At 36.0% G+C, this 20,011-nt stretch overlaps 1 protein-coding gene across 3 annotated transcripts in view; it reads right to left on the bottom strand.

Moving 5' to 3' along the window:
• Window positions 1-20,011, bottom strand: part of KIAA0825 (KIAA0825 ortholog) — a 253,898-nt gene that overhangs the window by 175,830 nt on the left and 58,057 nt on the right. For all 3 annotated transcript variants that reach the window (XR_011323225.1, XR_011323226.1, XM_069776151.1), the window contains exon 6: window positions 2,106-2,276. Coding sequence is in view for 1 of the 3 variants with exons in the window: in XM_069776151.1 (XP_069632252.1) it covers window positions 2,106-2,276 (171 nt within the window). In the remaining 2 variants the exon portion in view is untranslated. The remainder of the gene's footprint in view (window positions 1-2,105; window positions 2,277-20,011) is intronic.

The following is a 20,011-nucleotide window of genomic DNA, read 5'->3' on the forward strand; positions in this document are numbered from 1 at the left end:
GACTATCAGCCCAATATAGGACATTAACAGAGAAAATCTTAAATCCCTTTTGGTACTTAACAGAACCTGGAACTACTGGGAACATAGCTCTCATTCTCCCATATCAAATCATCTTTCGCTTCATCACTACAACTGAGATTTCTGACAATATGAAGTGAAAATAACACCAATAAACCCTTCTTCTAGTCAGACTATTTTTTTAAAATTTCTCTGGCCATGTCTTCTCTTCACACATTATCCAGAAACTGCTATAACTGAGCAAAGTCTTGTGAATAAAACCATCTGATCAGAACAGCAACACTAAAAACAAAGGTATGTCTGATGACTTCACTAACATCACTTGTAAAAGATTTACCTTCACCTGTGTTTCAGGATAAAAGTAAATTTATGTTTTCTTTAGAACAGGCCTTCTGCCCAGAAGACTGCCTCCTACAACAAGAGCTAGTAATATTTCCTATTCAGATTTGATTAAGTAGAGGTACCATTTAAGAACCAACTTGCTATAGACATGATTACTCTAAAAGAATATTCCTCAAAGAAGAAGGCTTAACACACTTTTGAGGAACAGTTCTGAATGTAATTAAGCTTGGAGAAATGCCTGTAGGATAAAGTCCTAAAAACACTTCCTGGAAAGTAAAATATTTCTTGTTAACGTTGAGATGATTAAGTTCTCTGAATTATTGGAAATCACATGTCTTAAGAGTGTAGTTAGTTAAACACATCAAATAAATTTCCCATTCAAGAGTTTTTCAATTTTTTTTACATTTTATTACAGAATATACAAATAAAAAGAACATTTAAAATCACCCTTACTTAATGTATACCCTATCCTCCACATTACCCCTATGAGAAGTTTACTGTTAACACCTCTCTGTAGGATCAAGGCCATAAAACATAAAACAGAGTGTATAATAGCTTAACATTTCTTGAGAATTAGCAAAATTGAGAAATTAAAGAAGGCAGAAATACATTGAAACCAATAGCAAAAAATGGAACTTGAATGCAAATTTTATTTGAGCTTTGATGCATATTCTAAAAATACATAGGTTAACCTGTATTTCTTTATTTCAGAGAGTCAGTATTTCAGACGAAGAATCCATCAACAAAATGTGTGCCTCAGAACTCTTATTTAATCTTTTTTTATTATTTTTTATCAATTTAGTATTCCAAGACCACATTCCCAAAACACCTTTCTTCTCAGCCTGCAGCTTGACTACAGAGATATCGAATATTTGACTCCACCTATCTTCTCTCCCTAAGCAGCCTGGCCTCATTTCTGGTCTGATCCTTTCCTGCAAAATAATCAAAGCTCTTCAAACAACTTGCTCTCTGGTGACCTGGAGTCTCTCTACTGGCAGAAGTAGCAGAGTAGAATGAGCATACTCTGACCTGGAAGGTGTTATTCACCTGAATTTTCAGGATTTCAGGTTCTCCTCACATGACATGAATGTAATTAGAGGAAAAAGAGAGTGAGCCTGGAATCCAAAGCACATGCAAACTTGAGGCTTGATCATGAAGCAGTTTACTTCACGGTGTAGAGCCTACTTCTATAAAATACCCACTGAAGCCAGTGGGATAAGCATGACAGTAAACACAGTACACATTAGTATGTGTTTGTGAGAACTACAGGTTAAAGCAGGACTATATACTAAAACATTTAGTTGCATGTATACTAAGAGGAATTAAACTGATGTTCAAGTCAGTGTTTTTCTCTCTTGAAAAAGGTAGCTTTCAAGGAGGACAAGTTCAGAAACAGTCACAGTTTCAAAGAATTCAGACTCCATGTATTATTTTGTTCTATATGAAACACAGGATTTTATAGATAATACAATAGGATGTGTTATGTTACAGTGTATGATACTTTTTCATTATGATTCTCCATCAATAACTACTGTACATCACATCTTGACACACAACTATCAGTTCTTTTCCACAAGTCATTGTGCTCAAATGTAAATCTGCATATTTCGGAAAGATTTTCAGTGGATATGGTAATACACTTGTTTATAAAATATGATGACATAAATTAGGAAATGTTGAAAAATCATATAAAATTATCCTTTTGCACAAAGTAGAATCAATAAATAAGGAAAAATGTTCATTACCTTGAGCGTTTTTATTCCTCTCTGTAAATGAAGGCACCAACAGAATTTCTGCGGAGAGCTCTTCAATTTTTTCTTCCATTAGTAAGAAGAGTTTGATAAGTTGAGAAAGACATTTGAGTTGATACAATGTTAAGCAGAAGTTCCTTCCTTTTTTGTGGTATTCTTGGGAGGCTGTTTAAGTAAAATCATAAAATACCTTTTACTATAGCTTAAAAATGATCTTACAAAACTGATTATGTAAGAAAGGATAATATATTGAGTAATTTCATTTTTCTCATAGCATAATGTATCTTTTTCTCATTATAAAATATTGTTACATTAGTTCTTCCTAAGTCTTTCTCAACTGTCTGGGAAATTACAACTGAATTCCGGGTTTTGTTATTCATTAGCTAGGATTTCTTCCAAGCAACAGATCTACTCAGAAACCTTCTCACCTGTGATTTACAGAAAAACCCCTGTGTTGCAAAAACTGATTGAACAAAAGGAAAAAAACACGTCATTACTGTATTTTAATGGTTTGGGACATCACATCACTACACTGTCACTCTGCAAGTCACCTTGTCTGTTTAATAATCTGCTAGCACAATACAGTTGATGAATATGACATTTGAGTGAAAAGAAACATCAATCTAACACTCCACAACTTTAAATATGTGGGGTTTGAAAACAAGTGAGACTGTCAGTGAACAAATATCAGCAAGTATTATACCTATAAGCATTTGGTATTTAAAAGAAGAAACTGAACATTTTATTTTGAAAGGTTAACACTTGTAATCATAACATATAATCATGTCACATCAACCAGGGAACTCTGATTTGAGCACAGTCAGACTATAAAAGACTGTGAGCTGTTTCCAATTCAGTATTACCAAACCACATGGTTTTAAGTATTTTAATTTTATAACTTCTTTAAATGTAACAAATTTGCACTTCTATGCAAATTGCGGTGAACTGATACCATGTTCCTATGCAGTTCTGTTGCAGATGTAACATCAGCAGAACAGTTTATGTAGAAAGTGTCAGAGTGAGAGCCAGAGTAGTTTGAAAGGGAAGCTCTGAAAGACGAAAACAAATAGAAATTGATTGAAATGTACTTTTATGTGTCAAATCTCTCTTACCTTTGCAATTTTGAAGTACTCAGTACCTCCCTTTTTCCTCAAAGTTCCTAGATATTTTTTTTAGGTATTCACAAATCACTTTTAAATAGACATAGATCTAAGTAGCAGAGCTGAGCTCTGAATACAAATTCCCTAATTTGCTATTCCAGTTTTGCAGCCTTAGAGATTGAACTGCAAGTTTTGCATCCACATCTGAATTTCCTCAAAGTTCCAAACAGATGTATTCATGCTAGTCCCTTGCATTTCTAAGAATGGCAAAAGAAAGCGTTATGCATAATTGCCTCTGTTAGTGCCTTTCCTCTCTGAATAACAAGTAAATAATACCTGTACCACTGGATTCCCAATTTTAAGTCTTAAACTTCCAAAAAAAGATGTTCTGCTATTCAGAGAATTTTTCTCCTTTACCTGAAAACTAGTTAATGTAAACTGAGTTTAACTGACACGAAATTACTGCTTGAGTCTGCAGACAACCAGAAATAACGGAATCAAGATGTAAGAACCGCAAATCACATCATAAAAATCAATGGAACCTTAGTTCTGTCTCCTGTAATTTGAAAACCTTGTGATGCCCCTGCCCCCTCTTTTGAGGAACAAAGAAACCTTCCAATTACTTGATTGCCCCAAGCAATATTGTCCTCATTAGACCGAAAGGTAGTGGACCTAGAAGCCAAAGGTATACCACAGTAATATTAATTTTAAAATATATTCCCAAATTCAGAAAAAAGTCAAAACTTTAATTTTTACTTTCAATGACCACTCAAAGTGTATTTCAGCTGGAAGCTGAAGATACTAAGTTCAAAGACCCCTCTTTTTTCATGCCATTAAGAAGTTGAGAAGAACACCTTCATATATGACAAAGCATATTATAGTATATGCAAACCAATATTTAAATAATCATCAGAGCAAAAGCTTACTATTTAATACTACATAGGTTCTACAAACATCTAGAAAAGCCCTTCAGACTTTTAGGTTGTGAAGTATAGACAAACTTCTAGATGCTTGAAGGTAGTGAAGAATACTGGGATAATTTCATGGCTGACATAAAACTCTGAAATAAAATTAAGAAAAAAATAGAGGTAAGCATAAAAGAAATTTTGTCTTTGATAAAAAGGCACAAACATATGCACCATCATCTGATAAACAGCCAATCCTTACAGACAAGACAAAAAGAAGTAAAAGAACAGTGGTTTAAGTGCACTCATGAAGACCTGCATCATGAAGTTGAAACCCCTGAATCAGTCAGATTTGGAACTAATCAGAAACCTAGAGACAGTGAGAACATGGTGATCCAATTCAACATAAAGTGATGTGCAAAGCTCTGTGACCAGAAGATGGTCAAGACAAAGCTATTAGAACACAGAAAGATGAGACCACCATGTAATAAATATTATTCTTCCTAGATTGCTGACAGCAGGGGAAGAAGGCTAAACAATCATCTTGCAGCTGCAAGGCAGAGAATACTTAAGATGGGATGCATCACACAAACCAGATAATAAGACTTCTCTGGAAGAAGAAAAACAACCAACCAACCAATGACCTACCTATATGGGACTTATAGAGAGCTCCATATACTACTTGTAACCCATTCTTAAATTTTCTTTTGTCCTCTGTTAGGCTTTGTTGTGATCAAGAAAATGTAACGTGACTTACATTTGACATGAAAGTATACCAAAGACCTGGATGTGACAGATTCATGCATCATTTACACAAGCTTTTTGTTACAACACTATGGATGGGTAAAGCCACATACTTTCACATTAGCAATCAACACAAATGCTTATGTATCATCGAACCTGGTTATCAACCAAAACTGATGATAATAATGCAATAGGTATTTGAAAGGACAAGTGCTGGTCCAGTAACATCTCTCAACTGCTGATACACACAGCTCACGTAAATTTATGTGTTATTCTGCACAGTTCACAGTTTTTGAGGCTCTTGACTCAGGGCAGTAATCTTTGAACTACTCACCTGAGCTATCCAGAACTACCACTGCAAGGCACTGTTCCATCCCATTTTACTCATCCAGAAACCATGGGTCTTACTAGAGAGTGCAGTCTCTACAGCTGCGGAAGCATAAGCATGCCAGAAACAGACACAGACTAATTGTTATGTAGACTGGTGCTATTTCTTGTGGGCTTGCATAACAAAAGCATGGTATTGGGCAGTCCAACTTTTGCAATAAGTTAGCTTGAACCTCAACTCAGCTTAGTTCATCCACAGCAGTTTGGAAGAACTGGACAGGGGGAACCACCAGAAGTGAATTTCCTTTGATGTACGTTCATTTTCATGTCCGCAGTTTTATTGTCTCTCAGAAAAGACAACTCATTTATTTAGTTCCTGATGACCAAATAGTATGCACACACCTCAGTATCCAAAGCTTGATTGAAAGATCTTATATACGTCCCAGACTCTTAGGTTTCAAAATAGTGATGGCAGCATTCAACTCTGAGGACCACTGACCAGGCTGCTTGAATGAGCACATCACAGTCCGTTTTTTAGCAGAGGGGAATGAAAAGGCATTTCTTCTCAGGCATTGATCTGATTGGACAACCACAGCACAGAAACATTTAAGAGCCATGTAACAGCAAACAGTTAAGCAGCCAATGTGATGACGTACTTAAAATGTGGAAACAGGTTTGTAAGTCTTGTAGAAGATTGTCATGAAGAGTACAGGCCTCCATGTGCATAGATGTGAAATAGACATGGGAATCCACTCTGATACATGTCCAACAAAATCTTAGTGTCATGAACCTGTCTGGAGGGAAATCAGCCCTACTCACAGAGGAGTGTATGATTACTCTGAAAAAGTTATTGAATGGATCATGACTTTTGATGTTAGGTCAGAGAACTAACATAACTCATTTATCCAGGTGACATTGTGCAGCAAGAGAGACACCCCTCTGTGATGAAAATGGTCTACAGCTGTTCACAGCCCAGTACCCAGTTCACAGAGGACCATGCAGAGCATGACTGGAAGCACCTGAAGCTGATCTCAGCCAGCCATGAATCAGAGTTAGCAATGGCATTCCAGTCTAATTGCAGAATAGAAGGAAGCATGCAGCAAGTTACATGACATAAACCAACTTCTTTCCTGAACTGCCTGCAGTTTGCTACTATCATTCTTCTAAACTTGATTTCTTCTGCATGACTGAAGTTTAATTCATTTAGTCCTTGTACAAGGAAATAGCTGCAGCAGAATCTTTAGCTACAGGCTAATGGACCTCAACAAGACCTCTGTAGTGTCTCCTAACAACAGGACATGTTGACCTCCTGTTAAAGCACTACCTTGTGAGAAACATTTCTGAAAAGGGACAGAAAGTCTGGTACAGAGGCTACAGAGAGGCAAAGTGGATCATACAGCCATTGCCAATGTGCTAATGAGATAAATTTGCAACTATTGCTCTAAATAGAGGTGAGGTCAGGACCTAAACAAAGAGAGAGGAGTAAGAAAAGGTTCTGAGCTCCTTAACAAGCCTCAGACTTCCTTCTGTGCAGAACAAGAATCACAAAAATATTGCTGTTCACCACCATTGCCTATACTGATGATTTCAGAACTGCTGTGGAGGCCAAATCTGCCAGCAGAAAAATCCTGAGCCAGTACGATGAGCTATCTTTAGGCACAACAAAAAAGATCCCAACCAACCAAGCACAATGTCAGGGACCACCAAAGACTGGCTGCTCCATGAAGGACAGGGAGTAGAACATGTAGAGCACAACGATATGGTCATCAGGACAGGCTCCTAGCCAGCCAAGGCCCCGTCCTGCAGTCCCTAAGCAAGGCAGACCCAGAGATGGTAGGTTTCAACCAAGAGTCCAGATGATCAGCCAAGTTCATGGTGATGACGCAAATCTGAGGTCAAGCCAGGAAGTTAATTCACAGCTTGGAGCCAGGATCAGGTCTGGTAAGGGTAACCAAGGGTCAGACACAGTTCAGTGATCATTAGGTAGGACCACAGTGATAAGGCAGGTTCAAGCTCAAGCCAGAATGTCTCAATCAATGGGGTCCATGGCCAGTCACAGACACAGCTCTGGTGAAGATGGACATCAGGACACCTGTGATGTAGCGCAGGCAGGGACTGAAGACCCAGGCCCCATCTGAAATAGGTCTCTTGGGCACGCTGTGGTGGAAGCCCCAGAAGAGGCTGGTCAGGGCCATTAAGGCCCATTAGTGCACCCAGGGCTTTGTTGCACAGCCCTCCAGGAGCTTCACTTTTCAGACTAAAACCACAGAGAACAGGTAGTTTCTGGAAAACTGTCTCTGCTTCACCAAGGACAGCATAATTATTTTGCTAAGAGGAAGGAAGAGAAAGTACTTTAGGCTTCTGCTATCTAGACCATGGTCCTTTCTGGGGGATAGCAGAGAGAAGAGGTAGAAAAGACATAAGGTTTACTTGAATTTACTTGAACCTGCACTGCATTTATTTGTAGGAAGTAAATAAATCTTGATGTTCACTACACAAAACGGGAAGGAAGCAAAGGAATAAGCTCAAAACTTTCAACATCTTAACACCCTTACATTTGGAAAATATGTACTCTCGACTTCCTATCACATAGAGGCAAAGGGGACATAAAAGGTAATTTATTTCCTCTGGCATGCTGATTTACCACCCCAACCATCAAATGACAGGCAGCAGGAGTCTGTCATCCCAAACATGGTGACTCTTAGAGAGCTTTGCTTATAGGAAAAGAAGCTCAAAGTTAAACTAATATTGAATGTCTATCAAATTGTGCAGACTATGGCAGGACATCAGTAAGGCAGCTGATGCAGTCATACAGCATCAGAGAAACTGGGAGTACTTATTTTCAAGTTTAGCCTTTCACTTTAGCAGAATGGATTGAAGCTGAAGAAATGTTCCTAAGATCTGAAGGACATGCTACCCTTGTTGAAGAACAAAGGAGTCCATCTTATCAGAGACCATTCAGCTGGACAGAAGCATACTATTAATCTTCAGGAGGTAGGAATGAGCACTCTGACCCAGCTGATCAACTGTCCTGCTAAACTAGGGGTTAGAGATGGACTACACTGGCTCTCAAGTTTCTGTTCAGATCTAATCCAAACCTCATGACATCAAAAAAGTGGCAAATGCATAGTCCTTTCCAAAGCAGCAGGAAAGCCTTAAATGCTGGCAAGTCTAGTGATGAAATACGGCCATTGCAAATACTACATAGCTGAGAAGAGGCCCTGAGCAAAGGCATCAATGCCACAACCATAACTAATAAAAGCTATTCAGTGGGGGGTGGAGGCCTGGTAGTAAAAAATGTAAAAATATGTGAAACAAGCAGAATACTCCAGCTTCCACATCCTCCAAATTAAGACAGTGTTAAGTTATGATAAACATACATCAATAATAAAGCACAAATCAAGTTTGATCTAATTTTTTACACAGCCTTTCAAAACAATCTGAGCTTCTGTTCCACCCTTGCCCATTATGCAACCTAATTTAGTTCTCAAAATTCTCACAAATGTGTTTTAACATCTTAACATAAAATCCATGTGTCTTGCATTCTTCAATATACAGTTGATCCAGGTTCTCAGGTAAACTTAAGCCAAAACAGTTCTACCATCGGTATGGAAAAACTCTTCGGTTGCATTTTCAAATGTCCTAAACTCAAAGGCGTTTACTCAGCTGTTTTGTAATTTAGAACAGAAGGTCCACTATAACCCAGGTTATGGGTCTTCTTTCCCTATGCTAACTTGCTGCATCACTCAAAACCTGAAATTCTTGCAATGGTCATCCCACAATTTCTTGCTTTTCTCCCTTCTTTCTCAGACTGGAAAATTCTCCTGCAATTGGAGGAGCTATACAGAAAAGATTATGAAAGGACCTAGACAGAAAGAACATAGGTAACATTCAGAAACAAATTGCTGCTGAAACAGTCAAGAACCAGCAACATACATAGGGTTTTGCTGTTTCATTACACAAATGATGACATTTGGTTAACAGTAATATTTAGATTCCGATGCTGATAATTTGAGATAAGCATGTAGTGCAAACACACCCCACAAAAGGTAAGCACTCTCATCATAATTTTCAACAACCAGGTTTAGTGATACACTTATGAAAAAGATTAACTAGAAAACAGCAAAAATGGCATTTGTTTTGTGCAGATGCAGTTACACACACACACACAAAATTCAGATAGCTATTTATTCAGACTTTTGATAGCATTCTAAGGCTTCAGAACTTCTAAATGGCAGATAAGCATGCTGCCTTGAATTAATTTTATTCTTATATCTTAGGTTTGAAATGCTAGACTGAAAACAATTTTAACTTAATTAGCTGACAAACCACTCCTTCTGCCAATGAACAAAAAAAAGTATGACTCAACACTTTTCTTGGAGTATGAAAAACACAACACTCCGAACAAGTAAATGGTAACTTTACTGCAGTTTTTAATATGAATTCCTTCGAATAGAGAGTAATAAAAAATGGTTTTGACTTAGATCAATTGTAAGAAATATTAGTACAAAATGTATTTAATTTGAAAAATTATAAGCACCTCAAAGAGGGGTGGCTAAGAAATGAGAGTCTTTATGTATCATAAACGTAAGAGCATAATATTGTAAGAGTAGCTATACCGGGTCAGCTAGCGTATTTTATCCCAGTATCCTGTGCTTGGACAGTGACTGAAAGAGGAAGACTAAATAAAAATATAACAAGGAAACCATATATAATATTTTTTCTTCAGAGCTTACCTAGCTCTTGACCACTTGCAGCTAGACAGCTTCCACAGATAGATGTGGCATGCATTAATAATCTGTGGTGGGTTTCTATTTCATCAATTTCTCCAGTTACCCTTTCATACCAGCTAAATTTTTATCATCCATAACATTTTGTGGAAAGAAGTTCCACACTTTACCTACACTCTGAGTTAACAAGTATATAATTTTGTTTGGTTGAATATTCATCTTCTAACTGCACCTGATGCCAAATAGTTTTAACAATCAGTCAACTACTGATACCTGTTTATTTTTATAATGCCTCCCTTCATTTTATAAACATCTATCCTATTTTACCACCTTAATTTTGTTTTCAAACTGAGGAATTGTAGCTTGCTTATTTCTCCTTATATGGAAGCTGGTTTACATTTTTTATCACCTTGTTGCCCTTCTCTAAGTCTTTTCCACTTTTTTCTACATCAACAACTCAAAAACATGCATATCTAGGATATAGTCTAAAGAGAGAGTATCAATAACATAAAAAAGACACATAGGACATTACTAGTGAAATCAGGGACAACTTTGCAATACTAACAGTCAACTTAATACCTCATCTTCTAATAAGATAAATTAAATACATTGTAGAGCTAATTCTACTCAATATTAATTCTAACAAAAAATCATCATGTCATTCAAATGTCAAGGTTAAATTCAGTATGGATGCAATATATCTTGAACACTGAATCTCAGTCTTCTCTTACGTATTTGTACATAAAGATATTTTCTGCAAAATAATGTGACCACTTGGGAGTTCTCAGGAATAAGAAAAAGATGGTATCAGAGAATTTCACTTCACCCGTGATGAAGTAGTGTAGTGCCCATATGAATTCTAAGCCACCTAATAAGTTAATTAAAGCATTTTTCAAGCAACATGGAGCGGAAGACACACATTCAGTAAAGCACTTGATTGTAGTACCTGAGCTTCTCCTAAATACTTAAATTCAGTAGCAAGATATCTGCCTTTATCTTCCACTTAAAAAGATTTGCCTTCATCTCTAAAAATGAAGCAGCATGAGAAACAAGGTTGTCCTAGATCTAAATGACCTGTGTACACCTGCTAACGTGATTTTATAGCAAGTTTCAAAACTGGTACTTTTCTCAAAGCTGTAGCTCTTGAAACCATTAAATAAAGTGTTTCCAATTTCCTTGGTTATAGCCTGGAAGCATTTAAAATCTCAAAAGGCTTAAGAAAATATGCATATGAATGAATCCCATAACTTTAACATAACCGTTGTGATTTTTTTTCTTTTTTCTTTATTTTTAATGAGCGTGGCTCCCTATATGTTTTAAACAATTTGGCATAAACAACATCTTAAAAAATTGAATGGCTAATTCTGATCATTTCAACCCACCCAGGGATGTGACACAGTAAAGTGTAGTGCAGAAATCCCTGCATCATAGGTGAGCTGGCTGTGGATGTTCAAGAATAGCTATACTACAACACCATTGCTCTCAGATTAATTAGCCTTACTACTCACTGTACAGAGCCACATGGCTAAACTGCTTCTGAGACTCATGATGGAATCCTTGGAAAGCAACCTGATGACTGTCTTCTTCAGTGATTACAGTGGGGATTTCTCCCTCAGCAGGAACCAAGGGTTTAAAACCCTTTTAATCAATTTTACTGTAAAACACCTTCCCAATACATTAAATATCATTCCCCTGCCCCCATTTATAAGGCTTAATTTCATATAAGATAGATCTACAATATTGTTCTACAAGGGACACAAGAAAGCGATATCAGAGATTTCATCCAATAAAGTTATATGAGGAAGAAAATCGAAAAAGTGTAATATTAAACTTAAAATCTAACTACAACCTGCATACAAATAATAAAGCCTTTTCATAAATGGAACTAACATTTTGTTAAAATCTGAAAAGAAATAGCCTAATAAAGCAATAGAAACCCAGCTGCTGATAGTCACTGTGTATAAGGATATTTCAAGGGGTAAATTTTCAAAGCAGTGCACAGGGAGTTACACACATAAATTCCATTAACAATAATGTGTTCCTCAGCTCTCAGTGATATTAACTTTTAAGTGATGCTATAACTGTTCTAACAATCTTGCATTTATGACAGCATTCATCTGCACAGTATCTCCTAAACAGAGCTTGTATATAAACTGTATTATTCTTTCACTTGCATTTAGTAATGATATATTCAATTTTTATGGACATCTGCTCACAGTTTTCTCAAACTGCATGTTGGTGTATTTTTTTTTAATGTAACTGCTAGGTTTAAATAATTAGTATGGCTGGATATAATCACTAATTTCCTCATACTGTAAGAGGCAACTTAATATTTCTGCATAACAGATGTAATACACAGTATTACACAGAACTAAATTATTACAAACAGTGCCAGCAATTTTCCATACACAGTACTTAAGATAATTATAAAAAATCATCTTCATTACTGCATGCTAGCATTTTTTTAACAGTTTCATTTGGATAGGTTACAAGATACATTCAAATCACACAGATACAATTACTGCAAACCCAAGAAGCTATAAAATGTTCCCAACCAAATCCCTTTGACCCTGTTAATGTCTGTTCCTTGTTAATCTAAGGCAAACATTGTTTGTAGCGTGCATTTGTTATGCAATATGAAAAAAAAGAAAGGAAATCCCTTAACAGTTGTTATTGATTCCAGCATTTACTGACTGAAAGTTAAGTGCCGTTTACAAAACAGAACAGATGCAGATGCTGACAAAAAGGTAAACAATTGTTGCATGGCTTACTGCCAGATTCTAAGCCAATATATTAAACTCCAAGTGAAGCACATTTCCCCTATAGATTGCACTTATTGCCACTTCATTTCCTATGTGCTCTGTCTCTCTATTGCTGTGCCTGGCACTAAGCTATTTTCAGTTCTTTGGTGACCCCTGAGGCCTAGTGCTACCTCACATAGCCATTAGTGAAGGGAATTGCATGTGTCTGACATGGCCTGAAACCAATTATTTGATATTTTCTTCAGAATGATGCCCAACTCTGTTGGGAATGAGCAATCATGAAATAATTTACCTCCTGATTTAATTTTTTCCTGCACAAATTAGTTGTAGCCTGAGCTAGCTATACACAGCTGCCTGTGACATATCTCTGTCTTATCAAGATTCTACTTGAAATGATGAAAAGGGGAAGGGGGGAGGAGAGTTGAATAGAAGAGGTTGGGGAATCCTGCTTTAAAAAGGCATTGACAAGTTTATCAGATATACTGATCACATGTGCTCTCCGCTGATTGAAACTGACAGACCCATAAAGAACTATCAGTGCAGCAAAGGAAACCACATGGATGCAAACTGTTATCCGAGTGTTTAAGGTTTTTTAAACACCTGTCTTGCTTTGCAGCTCCCTGTTAGTTCCAGTGAGACCCAGGAGTGCCAGGAGAATCTGATAAAGCAGCTTACGCAAACAGACTATATGTTGGCTTATTTTTGTCCCTTTTTTTTTAAATGGTCACAGATCTAAAGATAGCAAACGTTTTCTTACTAGACATCACCCCATTAACTTATGACTTTCCTAAGTGCTTATACTATACATCCATACTGTGCATGTGTCAAAAAAATGCAGTGAAGTAAGGGATCTCAACTTATGTATAAACATGGTAAGCATGTATAAATTTGCATATATTTAATCAAGAGAGTGTGTCTGTCATAGAAAGAGATATGTCACTGCCAGCTACTAAACAGCCTCAGCGATGACTACACTAATCTTCTGAAAGAGATTCACTATACATGAAATTTTAATCAAATCTGCTCCATAATGTCTTCCCAGTTAAATGAGATCAGTTTTCACTTCATCGTGAAGGTTGATTCCATATGAGGTTGCTAGATGTTTGCTAACAAATGCTTAAGTCCTTTGTTAACACTGAGTGTATAGGTCTGTCAAAATTAAATCTTTACTTGAAACCATGTTCACTGATCAACTGATGAAAGGATAGACCAGTGCTGGAAACACAGGTTGGAGAGCAAGAACATCTGATCATGCTCTGACACCAAATTTATGTAGTAATCTTGAGCAAATCATCTCACCAATTTGACTCCTTGATAGCACACAGCTACTTTACAACTCTGTTGAACAAATTACAGAGACTTCCTCAAGTGCTCTGAGGATGAAGTACCCTGTAATAATGTTTAATAAAGCTACTTTATACACAGATACCTATCTCAGCTTGCTCTGAAACCAGAGACTCAACCTGCTCCTTAATTTTCAAAAACACATGTATCCTCTAATAAATTACAAGACATTCCAATTATACACTGCAATTTCTGGTAGACAATGACATTTTAAAGAATTCAAATGTAAACAAATTAATTAGTCTCTGAATTAAAACTAATTAATGATGGGTCCATTTACGGAATTTAGCAGCTGGTATCCAATAATTTCCTGATAATTACCATAATAATGAAATAGCAGACATTCTTTAAACTTCCCTTTAATTAAAATGGCCATAAAACTTGTAGATAGACTGTATTTGCAGTTGTTTATAGTATTTCTGAGGGTTTTTGTAGGTGCTATTCTGTAATTGACAATTTTTTCTGAAGTAGTGACTATAAGCAAACAGTCCTCTTCAGAAAACTGCAAGAATTATCCGATGACAAAATGCTACTCTCTGCAATGTTTCTCAGTACAACTGAAACCATATTCTGGCCTTACCAATGACAGAAACTGGTTCCACACACGTTTTGTGAATTTTCTTGCCTACACTGTGGTCTGAGGGAGTCATTGCATTCCCTGAAGTCTTCACACACAAACACAGAAAAGAACAAAGTAGAGTGTTTGAAGAAAGTATAAAAACTGAGAGACCCTGTAGCAAACTGGAGATAGCACCTATTTTGAAACAGAGGAGTCACTGAAGAACTCCAAGAAGCTGATCTTCTTCAGTCTTTGCTGAAGAGAAATTAAGTACTGCCATGTCTGTCAAACTTTCTCATGAATTCTAACTTTGATAGGACTTGTATACATTTCCCTGTAAACCATTTAAAACACTTGGCTGATAAAAGACAATTGTATTTGAAAACACAGTAATTAACATATTTATTTTAATGTGATTTCAATTTTCTCAATGTTTGCAAATATAAAAATGTCTGCTAGCTTCATTTCTGTTCTCTGCATTTACATTCACATGGGTGTCTCACAGATTGGTTCCTTACATCAGACCCACTCTATTAAAATTAGATTGTTAGGAACTTTCAACCAATCAGGAATTTCTATCAAGTGTTCATCATTCCTTTGTGTAGTCTAAGCATGATATTATGTATTTCCTTAAATAATAGATTAAAGTGCCTCTGTCAGTTTTGCTTCTCTTACTCCTTGGAATTTCCAAGATATAACAGAGGCAGATAGTGACAGCTTTTGTTCTAATAAGAGAAAACACTCAAAAAATTACTTATACAGCTGGAGTCAATACTCATATTTCTGCTTCCTACCTCTTTATATTTCAAAACCCTAGTTAGGCAAAGTCACCACAAAGTTCTCATGATTACTTTTACAAGGAATATAAAAATCAGAAATAAGCTTAGGCATACAGAAAAAAGGGCAGACACTGCCATTTAAAAACTTCTGAAGAAATAAGTTTGGAGATTCATAACCTTCAACAAATATTTTGTAGAAAGGCTAGAATACAAATGAAGGATTAATCATATGTCAGCACGGATGTACACATATAGGTCCCTACTCACTGAGCTGTGACTGCACTCTTAAAACACCTCTTTATAGATGAGCTGATAGTACTGTGTGTAACAGAACACCTAATTTCTATGTTACAGAAATTGCTGGACTTCCCTAGCACATGAACAGCAAATTAGTACACCATCCCTTGTACTTAAATTCAAAGATTTGGATCTTAGCCAGAGGATGACCAGTACACAAAGCTGCTGAGGAAAATGAAGCCTGAGAAAGTCTGAGACCAGTAACTGATGCAATTCCAGACAGTCCGCAAAGTTTAGGGGTACTAAAAATCTCCAGAGCACTAACTGCTAAATTTCTAACTAAAAAGTTGGACTGGATTATAACCACCCTTAGTCTCTCTAGATCAGACAGACAGGAATATCTCCATTGCCTTGATATATTCAGCAAATGTAGTGAGAAGTATTATGAAATGACTGAACTCAGTAGATACAGCAGCCCCTTGATTGAAGATGTAGGGGTTTTTAAAATTTCTAAGCCTAAGGCACAGTGAAAAGGAGATTTCATGTTCTAACTTAGCATGTAACATCCACCTTGTGGATGTGATACACCCCCAATTTAAACACATACTATTTTTTGCAAAACTATTGTGACTAAAATAATTTTGCCCTTTTAAAGTTAAATTTACTGTCTGAATACATTTTTTGTGACAGAAGAGGTTCTCTGTCTTCACAAAAATCATAGCCAGGACCATCTAATTAATTTGTGATTATATGATGGTAGATGCATGTATTGAAAGGACTCCTGTAACAACTTTCTTTTCAATCAGTACTGCAGGAGTCTCTTTAAAAGACATTTTTGAAGTCTCCTCTTATCTGCCATAGTTCTACACACTTTTCTTCATACAGGCCTGTATTCTGAAGTAAAAGAGAGCCTAGCTTAGTAATTCTCTCTCAGATTTTGTCATTTTTTATTATTAAACAGAATACTACAGTATATAAATCTCAAACTGACCTCTGACCACTCACAAAGTATCAGACTGGAGAGTAAATCACTTTCATCTTTTAAACTTGGGAGGAGAATGCAATAATTAGAGGGCATAGTGAGTTAAATGCTTTCTTCATGCTGAGGAAGAACATGCAGGTGTGCTGAGAGAGCAAAAAAGAAGATAATTAGTCGGTCTTTGCTAATTGTGGGCATTCTGAAAGAAAAAAAAAAAACACCCAAGAATGGAACTATGCCCCTTTCAGCCTCTACAGAATTCAGAAAAAAGATTCGAGTTCGTGTTGGAAAAGATGAAGTGGAAGAACTTTATCAGGACACAACAGTCTAAAAAAACCTGTAACCCAAAAGAGCATCAAGAATTTAATGTTTAAAAATAAATAATTTTAAAAGTGAAGTTAGTGTTTACTTATTAAATAAACAACATGATTATAAAATTCAGGAATGGGCATCTTTTGAATATGACAAAGAGTCAATAATGAGATTTCACTGCCCGTTTTCATGTTATGGTCTTAATAAGTAATTTCAAGCAACTGCTCTAAAAAGAAGGAAGGTATTCAGGCATGCTACCAGCTTTGAAATTCTGTCAGTTCAATTGGCATTTCAGTAACTTAGATACTGTTATCTTACCCCCTACTATAAGCTTAAAAAGTAACAAGCTTAATGCTTTTGTAATCCTTACGAAAATGTCATTCTCCCACTAGAAACACATTTGTGGTCCTAGGGTATTATGTTCATATGGCCTTTAAAAGAGTACCTCTTTTTTATTAAAACTTCAACTCTGTATGTTCAAACAGATGGTTTTATTTTCTCCTCAGTACTACTCATATTTCCATTTAATATAATTGTGCAGTAGAAATCAAATACAATGCTTGCAAGGATAAGAAATAAATAATATGTGACAAAGAGGCTATGAAACACATTATTTCCTATATTAAATGCAAAGACATTTATTTTGTTTCCCCTGAGTAATAGGATCTTGTTTTGGCTGTCAAAATTTTATAGGCTTCCCCAGGAACAAAGACAACTGCAGAAATCTGCATCATATCTGTATGTCCACTGGTTTTCAATTTTAACTTCCTATTATAAATTCCCACCAACACTGTTTGCTCCACTATTTTAAATATGTGACAATTAAACTTATTGAATATCTCAGTATCAACTGGCTTCTAATACAAAATTAGGAATCTCTGGTATTTATAAAGTAAAAATCTAACGACATCTGCATTTTTATGCAATCCATATGTAGTACCCATGTCATTTTCACTGATGTCCTCATGTTTTCTGTGAAGGTTATATATGCATGAGAGAAGTCCTATGGTTTTACTTGATACACGTTATTTCCCCATCCTTTACAGATGGAAACTGTAGGATTTTTCACTCCACCTGTGTAAGATATGGGGAAGATTGTGCCATACATCACCATGTGCAGTGCAGCTCAAGGATTCACTAGTTGCAAAGTCCATTTGCATACAGGTACCATTCTCTCCAGTAACTGCTCCGTATCTTGCTTTATACAGGCCCCTAAAGCCCTGTTCCTATAAAAGCTATGTTACCAGGCACTCTGTAGAGTGATAGAGTGAGCAGAAATAGAAGAGAGAAGGAGATGCCAAGAAGGCAGAAATATAATGGAAGCACATCAGCTACTGCTGTTGTGCAGGAACAGAAACAAAACCAGCATGTCCATCAGAAGGGATGAGCATGCTATTGTGGGCCTGCTGGAGTAAGAAAAAAAAGGACATGCAAGGAAGCAAGGAGGGTGAAGTTCCAGTTTCTGTTACTATTCCTTTATTTTTGTCTTATAATGTCTAAAAGTCACAACAATAGGTATGTAGGTCTTGAAATATTTTAAAGCTTAAATTGATGAAAAAAAACTTCAAATAAACCTCCATAATTACATTTTAAAGTTTTGTATTTCTAAAACCTTTGGCTCTTAGCAACACATTATAGACATAACTGAAAATTTGCTTGTATTAATGCAAGGATCTGGGCAATATAATGAACGTGAACTGCTGAGGCAGGATGTGATACTGGATATTATAATCTGTAATCCATATGGGCTACTTTGCATTAGCTTGCCTTACCAGCACTTCAGAAACATGCAACAGGACTTTCTAGGACAAAACAGTAGTAAGCCAAGTGACTGAGACACTTTCCCCCTTCCTCCTAATACTTCTAAAAAGCCAGATTTCAACAATGGACTACAGATAAGAAAACACGATGGAAAAGCTATTGTAACTACAACATAAATACTGTAAATTATCTGCTATAGATTGTAATCTGGACAGAAATCTCAGAAAAAGGTGCAAAGACATAAATATTAATTACATGAAACCAAGTCTGGAATTCTTTAATTTCCAGATATAAATGGAAGCATAAATTACACTAAAGTTATTGAGTCCTAATTATTCCCAGGCATGAATAACTGGTTTTTTCCTCACGCAGTCACTAAAACAGCAGGTATCAATGCTATTTTAGGCATATTTTTGATAGATAAGATGAAGATCATAGAAGATTGGTTGTAGGCAATAATCGTGGCTCAAGAGATCACAAACCAACTGAATTTAAATTAAGTGGAAGGATAAAAGCAAGTCTGAAACTAAGGTTCTTTATTTCAAAGGGAGGAAATGATAAATTACAGAAAATAAAGTCATGTGCACATGAATGTAGAGAAGAAATCAAATTTAAGTCAAATGTGCAAAACCCAAAACTTGTATTTCAGGTTAGCTGGACAGCAAATTGCTGGGAATACGTAAGTATAAGTAACCTCAAAATAGATTTTCCTTACCAAGTACTTTCATTTAATGTCCCAAAGTTACCTTCATTTCATCAAGTTACTTCAAAGCCTGTTTCTCCTCCTGCTCTCAACTCTACTGCGCAAATGCAGCTCTTCTAAACAATATTGAGTCCTTCTATTCAAGTTTAGATGTATGCCATATTCACCTTAGGTGTTCCATAAACACAATATATTTATTAGGAACTCATGAATAATTAAAGATAATAAATTAAAAACATCATAATTTAAATCACAGTTTGTATTTAAATATATCTTTCAAATAGAATGGAAGCTGGTCATATTCTGGAGAAAGAAAAGAGACAGGAAGCCTGCTGGACTCGTAAATAAGAAGATGGTACACTGGGTATAATAATTATATATAAGTGTAAAATATGAATATTAAAACAAATCAGTGAAGGTGATTTAATTACTTTGTAGCTAAAAATGTACTAAGTCAAATCTGCATCACTTCAGTTTACCTACACTTTGCAAGGATATTTTCCTAAAAATAATCAACTACTGATTTTGATGAACACACTATATATTGCCTCAGATTTTATGAACAAATTTAATTTAAGATTTTTTAAGTTATTAATTATATAAATACACTAAAAGTGTATTTTATTGGCAGATGCCATTAGATTTGAGAGCCTATTTA

This window comes from Haliaeetus albicilla, chromosome Z, assembly GCF_947461875.1.
Source record: "Haliaeetus albicilla chromosome Z, bHalAlb1.1, whole genome shotgun sequence".
Classification (NCBI taxonomy): domain Eukaryota; kingdom Metazoa; phylum Chordata; class Aves; order Accipitriformes; family Accipitridae; genus Haliaeetus; species Haliaeetus albicilla.